This window comes from Oryzias latipes, chromosome 19 (assembly GCF_053564925.1).
Source record: "Oryzias latipes strain Hd-rR chromosome 19, Olatipes_Hd-rR_3.1".
Lineage (NCBI taxonomy): Eukaryota > Metazoa > Chordata > Actinopteri > Beloniformes > Adrianichthyidae > Oryzias > Oryzias latipes.
The window spans coordinates 16137170-16147637 of record NC_136255.1 but is presented as its reverse complement, the minus strand read 5'-3'; the positions used below and the strand labels follow the sequence as shown (position 1 = coordinate 16147637).

Sequence of the window (10468 nt, the reverse complement as noted above, 5' to 3'; positions counted from 1 at the left end):
TGTTTGCATTCAATTTTTTTATGTGGTATTTGTCACTCCTCTACTTGATCTTGAGCTAAATGACAAACTTTTTTTTTTACATTTTCTTCAGATGTAGAGGTTTTTGCTTTCATTGAGTACTTTTCTTGTAACGAAAAATTAAAACGAAAGGCTAATTGTTAAGCTACTCAGTGTTTTTTTTTTTTTTTTTTGAATTAGTCAATTTATCTACGGGGTATTTGTAAGTGGAAAATATATTATTAAATTTTGAGAGTTAAATGTTGAAAATGTACGATTTCCTGCGCAAATGATTTGCTGAAAACTGTTTTTAATCTATGGCCCAGCCTCTCGCTTTACTTTGAAAGGTTCATTTCCGGATATCCTTTGGTTTCCTGATGACGTAGGCCAATACGGAAGTTGTATATCAACAAACAAATCCCGATATGTAAAAGGACCGCCACAAAGAAAGGCTATATTTAAACCTTTTTTAAGGGCGGGACATGGCAGCAGCAGTAGCCGGGAGAGTCGACAGGGTTGCGGTGTGTCTGTGTGTCCTTTGCGGGTTACCTGCCGCTGGGAAGAGCACCCTGGCCAGCAGGATTGTCTGTGCCGCCGCAGAACAGGGATGGAGAGGAATTGTGGTTCCGTATGATAACCTGATTCCCGAGCAGGCATTTAGGATTAAAGATGGAGAGGAATTACAAGATATGGTACATCCCAATTGAGTTTAAATGTATTATTTGCAGGTCTTTAAATTATTGTTTTATTTATTTTCCAAGTACAAGTCAAGAGTCTTGAATCGCAACCTGTTATGTGTCTAGCATGAGTGAACATTCAAATGCCTCAGTGTTAGAAATGTGTGTTTATATTTTTGCAGCACACTGAATGGAAGTCTCACAGACGAGCAGTGCTGCAGTGCATCCAGCAGTTTTTGGAGAACCCTGGTGTGAGGATGGAACTACAGAGCAGCTCTCTGATCAACAACGCCGCATGGGAACAATGCATTCAATCTCAGCTGATGTCTGAAAGTTTGGCGTCTGATGGGGCCCCCTATCTCTTTCTATTAGACGACAACTTCTACTACCCAAGCATGAGATATGAAGTGTTTCAGCTTGCAAGAAAGTGTATGAACTCTTTCCCTGCAGACATCTGCAGTGACATTGCCCTATAATCAACATGACATTTGAAAAATTGTAACCTGTTTTTACAGATTCGCTTGGTTTCTGCCAAGTGTATCTGCAGTGTGACCTGGAATCCTGCATCCGCAGAAACCAAATAAGGTCTCGGCCCATTCCTGCTGATGTGATGCTGGAGATGGCAAAGCGCTTGGAGCCTCCAAATCCTGAGAAGAACTCATGGGAGACGCAAAGTCTGTCAATTTATACTGCAAGCAACTTGTCGAAAAATGACATGTTAGTTGATAGAAGAATTAGGTTACAGCAGAATAAGACATTTTGGATCAAGTTCAATTAAATAATTATTATTTTTCTTTCCATGTGACTTTTCCTCAGCCAGAGAGTAATGGACTTGATCTCTTCAGCTTTAAGTAACCCGTTAAGTGCAGCTGAAGATAACACTGAACAAAAGGTATGTGTGGGCCTACATAAGATAGATATTATAAAACAATATAAACAGCAGAAGTTCTTTTTTTGTTGTTGTTGTACATATTGCAGGAAGCTGATCGTCAAAAATGTGCATCTAGCGTCATCCACCAGGTTGACCAGGCCTGTCGACGCCTCATTTCTGAAGCCATGAAGACTGCCAAAGGTGATTTGGGAGCTTTTTTTTTTTCACATTCTGTTATTTAATGTTCTCTACAATAACAAACGTTCTGATTTCAGATCATCAGATTATTTCTCGGCACATGAGATCATTGGCCACACAGCTGAATGAATCCAAAGCAGCACTTCTCCACAATCTGCGCCAACAGTTGCTTCAGGAAGCAATTTTCCTTCAAGAAGAAGACCTCGATGTAGACCTTGTCAAGAACAGAGCTGTCAGTATTTTTAAAGAAAATAAGAAAGAAATCCTAGTCAAATTTATCAACAATCAGATGTAATTTTTTAAGAATTAAATCACATGGGATTTGTGATGCTCCTGACAAATTTAAATGAATAAAAAAAATGTGTTTGGTGTTTTTATCTAGAAATGAATAATTCAAAATGAAACTGCTTTTTGCACCAGCTTTAAGCTATGAAGAACTGTGTACAACCAGTACATGCTTAATTAGTTGAATCTGATTTTAAAAATATATAAAACATGGAAAAGCTTGATGTAAAACCACCTAAAATTGCCCCAATTCTCTGAAAGAAAACTCTTGAATACTAATTCCAACACAATGCAAATTGACAGTTCTCTCTGTTTTTTTTTTAAAAATAATTTGTGATTATTATAAATTATCATATATTATAAAAAAAATGTATGGTAAAAAGGCAACCAAGGCCCTTGTGATCAAGGATTATTTATAAAAGCAACAAATACATTGCTCAAAAACTGAAGAAAACATCTAGACATAAATGAACACGAGGGACTGGCTCCAAAGTGGGGCATTTCTCTGGATCTGGGGTTTAAAAAAAAGTCAAATAGGCAGCGATTATTTAAAACAATCTGCTGTTTTATACTGTTCCTGCATTTCATTAAAACAAATTGATGTTTTTGCACCAAATACATTTTTTTTCATAAAAAATATAACCAAAGGAAATATGTATACAATAAAATCGAATCTCATGTCATTGTTTAATACTGGCAGTGTAGCTTTAATCAAATCTTTTTTGTACCAACGTATCTCTTGAAACTCAGCAGATATCATAATGGTTTTAGGACAAAGTGTATACAAAAACATTACACATTGTGAACAAAACTTGCTTTCCACAGTAGAGGTTGTGAAAAATTCATTAAAACTATTGAGGTTTTATTACAGTGTTTAGGCTTTGGATCAGGTTTAGATACTAGATCGAAGATGTAAAATTGTAGGCGTGGTTTATTAAAGAGAGACACTTTGTCCCCTTTTTTTTAAAATCCTTTCCAGGGAGCTGAACGACAACAGTTTATGAAACAAAGGGGAATGTTGCAGGAAATCATAGGGTTAAATTAACCACATCAATTTAAATCAAATTCATAAATTGATCAAATTTGAGCTGCTCACTTTTTATAAAAGAATTGTTTTCTTTTATTTGGAAGATAAAGGCATTTCCTCTTGGATAAATATGATGCTTCACTCCGACTCAGCATTTAGGTCGAGCATAATGCCAGTTAAGGTCTCAGTTTTGAGGTTGATGATGGGCTCAGATTAAAATGTTTTACAGGATCCATCTGGGTCTTAGGCCATGTATTTTACACGGGTGCTTTTAAATGAGCATTTCTTTTATCTGTCCAATTATATTTTTGCTAACAGTTCAGTAGTTCAGTAATGAGGGGGAAACAATGCTGTCAGTATCTGCTTTATGTTTTAAGGTTTCCAGTGAAAATGATAGGAATTACTGACCAGATCTCAATCACTTCAGAATTGAGCTTTGGAGTTTCCCTTAGTCAAGCTAAATCGGTCAAACTAAATGCATCATGACTTGAAAAATAGTCCTAAAGGGTAGAAAATGGCCCAGAGGGTATTATTTCTTATGCTGACCACGAGCAAAATGGCAGGCAAAGTCATATTTGTCTGTGCACATATGACCACAGTTGTTGCACTGAAATGGATGGTCGTATCCATGGCAACCCATATGAATAGTGTAGAGTATATTATCAGAAAAGTAAACTTCACAGTGTTGGCATTTATATGAGGATTGCTGGTCTGGTGGAGTCTGGGTAGGACTGGGTATGCTAGGTTGACTGCTGCATATTCCCTCAGTAACAGGATCCATGTTATCTTTCAAGCTAAGGTGGGGAACAGGACTGCAACTCTCCTGAGCTGAGGAGGGACATGTTTCTGTAGGTGGTGACATATCTGCCCCATTTAAACCCACTGCATCTTGTTGACTAGAAACATTGTGAATAAGGATTGGTTTCTCATCTTTTAAGGACTCCCTATCAGGGGACACGGCTGTATGAGAATCTGCGTGAAGGTGGCTGGCAAGAGTAGACAACTGGTCGAGGGGGGTCTTAAAAGTCAAACAATCAGCACCCCTACTCTCATCCACTTTAGGAAGAATGTTGATCTCAGAGCTGTTCAAATGGTGAGTCTTGTCGGATAAGTCGTTCACATAGTCGGATTTTGGCATCACCGCAGGGGGAGAGTTGAAATTGAGGAGGAGCCGCCGGCCAAAACCCAGCGAGCCTGTCCTTTTCTGCAGAGTGTTCAGCATCCGCTTGTTGGAAAAAGGAGAGCGGACAGCTCTCGTGGGCAGGAGCTTGTGGCGCCGCCGCCGATGATGTGACAGGTTACTGCGGTCGCTACATCGGAAAGTGCAGAGGTCACACTTGTATGGTTTCTCTCCTGTGTGTGAGCGCATATGGGCTTCCAAGTGGCGCTCATATGCAGACGCAAATGGGCACAGCTGGCATCTATGAGGCTTTTCTCCTATGTTAGAATAATCGAAAAATGCAAATGTGAGATAAAATTTTACATATGTGAGTCAGTGCTAAATACTGGAAAATTAAATTAAAGGTGAGTGATGAGAAACATGGAGACATACTTTGTACTGTATTCACACAATACATATTGAGCAGCGTGGCTGCATCACTCACCTGTGTGGATGCGGATATGCTCGATTACACGGCCCATGCCTTTGTTAGCATAGCTGCAGTATCTGCACTTGTATTTTCCTTCGCATGTCCTTTCCAGTCCTTCCATCTGCACATCTGATCCATCCACCACCGACAGGCTGACCTCCACAGACGCCGGAGGCTCCAGCCCATTCTGCACACACCTGGGAGGAACTAAAAAAAAACACATCAATGTTCATTTTGCTGTTAAGATACAATATCGGATATCGTGAGAGTAGTTTTACCATCTCGGAAATGCTCCGCCGTCTCTTTCCCCCTACAAACAGAGCCTGAAATCATGTTGACATGATGAGTTTGCTGTGTAAGGTACTCTTGAAATTCCTTCACAAAATCCACAGGTTCCGTCTTTATTTCCTCCATTTCTCTGTTTCACCTGAAATCATCAACAGATTACAGGATTAAAGTAGACGTGACAGAACTTTTGTTATTTGTTACTTTGTTATTACACGGCTAGCTTAGACAGTCTAAGACGTAAAATATGTATATTATGGCTACTGTAACTTTATTTAAAAGTCCAACATCTTTCAAATTTCACACTTCTTACCTTTAAATGCCTGCGTACTTTAGTTCGATAAAATAGTAAAAGTATGGCCCTGAGTATAAAGTGTCTGCCTAGCTAAAAAATCCTAACCTGTCCCGGCTTCCGTCTTTTTCTTATACGTCATCTGTTGCTTTTGTAAACCATCTGAAAACAATTAAAAATAACTTGTTTACTATTTTAACTCTATGTATTTGCAGTTTAATTAACTCGTATAATCATTATTTATATATATATATACTTTTTAAATACGTTTCCGGATCTTAGGCAAAGTACTGACTTTATATGTACCCTATAATTGTAGGTGTTGCCTGAATTCCGATCTCTTCCGTGAGGCAATTGAATGCATCACAAGCCCCCTGGTGGTCAGTTACGTAAAACGTTTTTATAACAAAACCATGGCTGCTCCGTTTGCGAGGATCTTCTCTAAGGTGAGACTGTTTTTGTTGTCTTTCAGAGTAGAATTTGACGGGTCTTACGCAGAAGTCTCACCGTATATTTTATTATCTGCTGTTATTCTCTATTTTAGGCGTCAATTTATCAACCAGCGCATGCTAATGTTTGCTAAAAAGTACAAGCTAATAGACATTGTTTATATAGTTGGTTAAGGCTGAAGCACAGCTAGAATCATGCATCTATCCAGACATCGCTTGTAAATCTTTCAAATGTTGGCTTTCAGTCGCTCAGACAGATCCCTCGACCATGGGGATCATCATGTCAGTCTGGATTGAGGAGCAGGTCCACCAAATCTCTCCCTGTTATGGGTTCAGATCACACAAGTGGCGTGGTTTCTTTCCCTCCCCTTCAGACATATTCAGAGGAGGAGAGCATGATGAAGGATGCAGGTGAGCATGGAGGCTTTTTTTAGTGAGCAGCTGTATTTGAAACGCCCTGTAATAATAAAACCTCTTCTGTTTCAACAGTGAAGAAGTACGCACAAGAGCGCATTGCACCCTTTGTGTCAAAGATGGATGAAAAGTCTGCCATGGACGAAGAAGTGATCAAATCTCTTTTTGAGCAGGGTGTAGGTCATTCATTTCAGCTGAACAGGTGTGCTGTTATATGCTTTACTTTATGTGAAGTAACTTTTCCATAAAATTATGCTTATAGTTAATGGGAATTGAGATTGACCCAGAATATGGAGGGACTGGCTCCTCGTTCTTTGCCTCAATTCTGGTCATTGAAGAGCTGGCTAAAGTGGATCCGTCTGTTTCTGTTCTGTGTGACATCCAAAACACACTAATCAACGTTCTGTTCACGAAACTTGGTACTCCAGCCCAAAAGGAGAAGTACCTGAGCCATCTGTCTACTGACATGGTGAGTTGTTGACAACCAATCGTGTATATCTACATTCTTTTAATTTAACACCTCACATTCAGTGATGTGGTTTTGAGCTTTATGTTTTGCATCAAGCAAATTTACTGAACAAAAATATAAATTCACTTTAGAATTTTTCTTTTTGAAAATATTGTCATCATTTTTAGGTTGAGGATTAAAAGAGATCTTATAAAAAAAACAGGTTTTAACACTTACATTTAGATTTGATTAAAAAAATAAAATGAGAAAAGATGACTCTTAAGAAACTGATTGAGTTGGTATCTCAGCAAACAAGCTGTGTCTGAACTCTGTCAATAAAAACAGTATGTTTGTAAAATGCTTATTCTACATACAAGGCCCCACATAATAATAATAATAATAATAATGATGAACCGTAACAGATGCTATGGGAGCTCCAAAATATTTTAAAAGTATCTTGAAATTGCACTGAAATAAAGTACTGGTATAAAAATGTAACTTCAGTTGTAAATAAACACTTTCACGTTATGGTAAATATAGATCCTTGTACCCCATGAGGGCCAATGCCTACCGGTCTCCATTCCTCTTTAATTGTGAATAATTCATAGCGAAAACATCTCCATGGTCTGAACCAGAGAAATGAATCTACAAGGTGACATTTGATGTGAAAATTTAAAAGAAGGTTAATAATGGGATTCTGCATTAAATTATAGGGGGTCTTTTTTTGTTTGTTTGTTTCTGTAAATTCTCCATGTCGAGCCCAGCAGGATGCCATTTTTTAGTTTGTACATTTTTATACATAAGAGAAAACAGGAAAGTGCTTTTATTTTGAAAAAGGTAGGAGGTTGTTTCTTAAATTCTCTAAAATCATATTTAATGAAGGAGATTTGTCAGGCACATCAGTGAACTGAGCAATGGAGGACGGCCATGGCGCAGAGAGAGAGCGGTCTACCTCTGATTGGAAGATGACAGATTGAGTTCCCGCTCTGTGCACCCATGTGTTGAAGTGTCTTTGATCAAGACATTGAACCCCAGATTGCTCCTAGTAGTTACAGGTTGGCTTTGTTGTAAAGCTTTCTCACATCACCTTCTCAAACAGATCGGGAGCTTCTGCCTGTCTGAAGCAGAGTCGGGGAGTGATGCTTTTGCCCTGAAGACACGTGCTGAAAAACACAAGGACTTTTATGTGATCAATGGATCAAAGATGTGGATCAGTAATGCAGAGCATGCAGGCGTTTTCTTGGTGATGGCTAATGTAAATCCCTCTGCTGTAAGTAACACTGCATTTCAGACATCTTTCTTTCTTTTGGAGTATAATCTAAAAATGTATTTTAGGATCTATTTACATTTCCCTATTTAAAATACTTTTTTTTTTCTTTTGCAGGGATATCGGGGAATCACTTGTTTTATTGTGGACCGGGAAACTGAGGGGCTTGAGATTGGCAAGAAGGAAAACAAACTTGGTCTGCGTGCGTCCTCAACCTGCCCAGTTAATTTTGATAATGTCAAGGTGCAAACAAAAGTTCTGTATTTGTTTGAATAATGTTGATGTGTTGAAACCTCTTAATTGTATATTTTGTATTTTAACTTTGTAATTAGGTCCCTGAAAGTAATATCTTAGGTGAGATCGGCCATGGATACAAATATGCCATAGGAATGTTAAACGAGGGCAGAATTGGAATTGCAGCTCAGGTATTTTTGTCATTTTGATTAACTGTGCTAAAATGATCAAGTGAAAGATTTGAAAGCCTGCAAATCTGAAATTGTCTGTTTCAGATGGTTGGTCTCGCACAAGGTTGCTTTGACCACACAGTTCCTTACACCAGACAGAGAGTGCAATTTGGAAAACGCATCTTTGACTTCCAGGTTAGGACTCTCATTGAAACCGTTCTTCTGTTTCTAGGATTTAGAATGTTTGTCGCTGGATTTCATGTCACGTTCTGTTCCAGGGCATGCAGCACCAAATAGCCCATGTGGCCACACAGATTGAAGCTGCTCGGCTGCTGACGTACAACGCTGCTCGTCTGAAGGAAGCCGGCAGACCTTTTATCAAGGAGGCCTGCATGGCCAAGTACTTTTCTGCTGAAGTGAGCTCATGTTTTTTGTTAGAATTAAAAGCATTTTAAGCTGTCTTTCGTTCATGTTTTTAATCTTACCTTAAGTGGTTGCTTCTCTTTTTAATTCATTATAAATATTTGCCACTGACGCTCCACCTTTCATGTGTTTCTTGTTTTGTCAGGTTGCAACCCTAACCACATCCAAATGCATTGAGTGGATGGGAGGCGTCGGTTTTACCAAAGACTACCCCATTGAAAAATATTACAGAGACTGCAAAATCGGTGAGTTTGCCTTTCACTTTTCTGAACTTTGTTATTCAGAACATGGGGTAGCATGTACTGGATCTAAGAACACAGGAGCTGCAGGAAGGTCATACATATTTGTTTTGTGATTGGAGCAAAGCTGGGCGGGGAAATAGCTGCATCTGTAATCAGACTCCATAGGAATTTCTCTCTGTTACTTATTATAGTAACACACACACCTTGCGTGCCTCTGCTCAAATTAAAACAAAGATTTGTTGGGTTGCATAAAATAATCCCTATTGTTGTTTCAAGCTGTAATTGTTTCTTCGTGCAGGAACTATTTATGAAGGAACAACGAACATCCAGCTGTCCACCATGGCCAAGTTCATCGATAAGGAGTTTGAGCAATAAAACATTGCATGTTACTGTTACACTTAACACTTTATTAGTAGACCTGCTTTTGTATTTAAATAGTTTTTTCTGATCCTTGCTGATATACATTTGTTCTAAATGGTTTTGCAGATATCTATTTTTATTTTCCAAGTTTAGGAAGTACATTGTTTTAAAATATTTTCCCTTAAATTTTATTTCTTGTTAACTCCACAGCTACAAGGCAGTAGCTGCTATTTTGAGATGAACTGTCCCATTTTTTTATTACCGTAGTAAATAGAAATGATTTAAGAAAGTGTGATTTAGTTTGTAAAGCATACATTTATTTTTGGAGGATGTCCTCTACAGTATTCATCAAATCTTTCAGTGCCTTCAGAAATTCATCCATCCTGGTGATCTTTTTTGTTTTTTGCTCAAAGATACTATGAACTCCTGATTTCAGCTTTTTGAAGGGTTAATTCCCGCAGATCCCACTAGATGGCAGCACTTTCCTGAGTGACCACGGCGCTCTTGAGGAGCAGCTCCTTACTGAAAGGGCAGTCAATTATCATGTCCTTTAACATCCTGTCAGCTCTAATGATATTTTAAATCAGTTTAATTACGCTGGTGCTTCTGATGAAAAGAGCCGGCCCTGCATAATCCCCTCATTGATCATTTGTACAGTCGAGGCTAATTAAATTCCCCAGGCCTGTGTATTGCTGTATAAAATAAAGACGTAGCCACATGACTTTACTGAGAATTTATTTTGAGCATGCATCTTGAACACACTTGATTAATGAACACATTTTTAAGAAACGATACAATTAAACTGATTTGGAGAAGGAAAGAATGCAATTCTGGAGATATTTGAGGTTTCGATGCATTAGTTCACTTTTAGCCCACAATAATCTATTCAAATGCTAACATATATTAATAATATCAACATTATAACAGTACAAATGAACACAGATAATAGAGCATATGCCTATTTTTTGCTGTGGTAATTGTCTTTTACAAACTTTAATTACGGATAATTTATTATTTTCAATGTATTCTTTTACATAAAAGACACAGCAATGTTAAATATATTTACATTTAAAATAAGAATATAAAAATATGCATTCCTTGAGGAAGCAAAAATGTGTCCTTTTTTTAAAAAAAAGGACACATTTTATATACAAAAAAGTATATAAAATATATTTTTAAAAACATCTCAGCTTATCACTCAGAATCTTCTTGTGAGTGACAGGTTATAAATGAAGGTTTG

General features: G+C 37.9%; 3 protein-coding genes across 3 annotated transcripts; 2 read left to right on the top strand and 1 right to left on the bottom strand.

The window, feature by feature from the left end:
• The first annotated feature begins 354 nt into the window (after nucleotides 1–354).
• pstk (phosphoseryl-tRNA kinase) lies at nucleotides 355–2120 on the top strand. Its single transcript, XM_004080437.5, has 6 exons — nucleotides 355–689; nucleotides 857–1103; nucleotides 1190–1391; nucleotides 1491–1566; nucleotides 1653–1746; nucleotides 1821–2120. Exons 1-6 carry the CDS (start codon nucleotides 480–482, stop codon nucleotides 2036–2038), a joined length of 1047 nt encoding a protein of 348 aa, XP_004080485.1. The 5' UTR covers nucleotides 355–479; the 3' UTR covers nucleotides 2039–2120.
• A 452-nt stretch (nucleotides 2121–2572) lies between these two features.
• On the bottom strand, nucleotides 2573–5366 carry LOC101163616 (zinc finger protein Pegasus). Its single transcript, XM_004080438.4, has 4 exons — nucleotides 5243–5366; nucleotides 4923–5071; nucleotides 4660–4851; nucleotides 2573–4492 (listed from the first exon to the last, which is right to left on the bottom strand). The coding sequence occupies exons 2-4, from the start codon at nucleotides 5056–5058 to the stop codon at nucleotides 3585–3587; spliced, it is 1236 nt and encodes a 411-aa protein (XP_004080486.1). The 5' UTR covers nucleotides 5059–5071; nucleotides 5243–5366; the 3' UTR covers nucleotides 2573–3584.
• Nucleotides 5367–5513: 147 nt separating this feature from the next.
• Nucleotides 5514–9949, top strand: acadsb (acyl-CoA dehydrogenase short/branched chain). The gene is made up of 11 exons (XM_004080439.4): nucleotides 5514–5667; nucleotides 5916–6081; nucleotides 6160–6260; nucleotides 6347–6553; nucleotides 7632–7802; nucleotides 7917–8042; nucleotides 8132–8224; nucleotides 8309–8398; nucleotides 8482–8619; nucleotides 8772–8871; nucleotides 9167–9949. Exons 1-11 carry the CDS (start codon nucleotides 5635–5637, stop codon nucleotides 9241–9243), a joined length of 1302 nt encoding a protein of 433 aa, XP_004080487.1. The 5' UTR covers nucleotides 5514–5634; the 3' UTR covers nucleotides 9244–9949.
• Nucleotides 9950–10468: the final 519 nt, after the last annotated feature.

Excerpts from the sequence above, each read along its gene's own strand:
- pstk (XM_004080437.5), top strand. The coding sequence starts at position 480 with ATGGCAGCAGCAGTAGCCGGGAGAGTCGACAGGGTTGCGGTGTGTCTG. Across the intron at positions 1,392-1,490 it reads AACTTGTCGAAAAATGACAT|CCAGAGAGTAATGGACTTGA; the intron begins GTTAGTTGATAG and ends ACTTTTCCTCAG. Across the intron at positions 1,747-1,820 it reads AGCCATGAAGACTGCCAAAG|ATCATCAGATTATTTCTCGG; the intron begins GTGATTTGGGAG and ends TTCTGATTTCAG.
- acadsb (XM_004080439.4), top strand. The coding sequence starts at position 5,635 with ATGGCTGCTCCGTTTGCGAGGATCTTCTCTAAG. Across the intron at positions 6,082-6,159 it reads GAGCATGATGAAGGATGCAG|TGAAGAAGTACGCACAAGAG; the intron begins GTGAGCATGGAG and ends CTGTTTCAACAG. Across the intron at positions 6,261-6,346 it reads AATCTCTTTTTGAGCAGGGT|TTAATGGGAATTGAGATTGA; the intron begins GTAGGTCATTCA and ends TTATGCTTATAG.
- LOC101163616 (XM_004080438.4), bottom strand. The coding sequence starts at position 5,058 with ATGGAGGAAATAAAGACGGAACCTGTGGATTTTGTGAAGGAATTTCAA. Across the intron at positions 4,852-4,922 it reads GGCGGAGCATTTCCGAGATG|TTCCTCCCAGGTGTGTGCAG; the intron begins GTAAAACTACTC and ends GTTTTTTTTTAG. Across the intron at positions 4,493-4,659 it reads GCATATCCGCATCCACACAG|GAGAAAAGCCTCATAGATGC; the intron begins GTGAGTGATGCA and ends ATTCTAACATAG.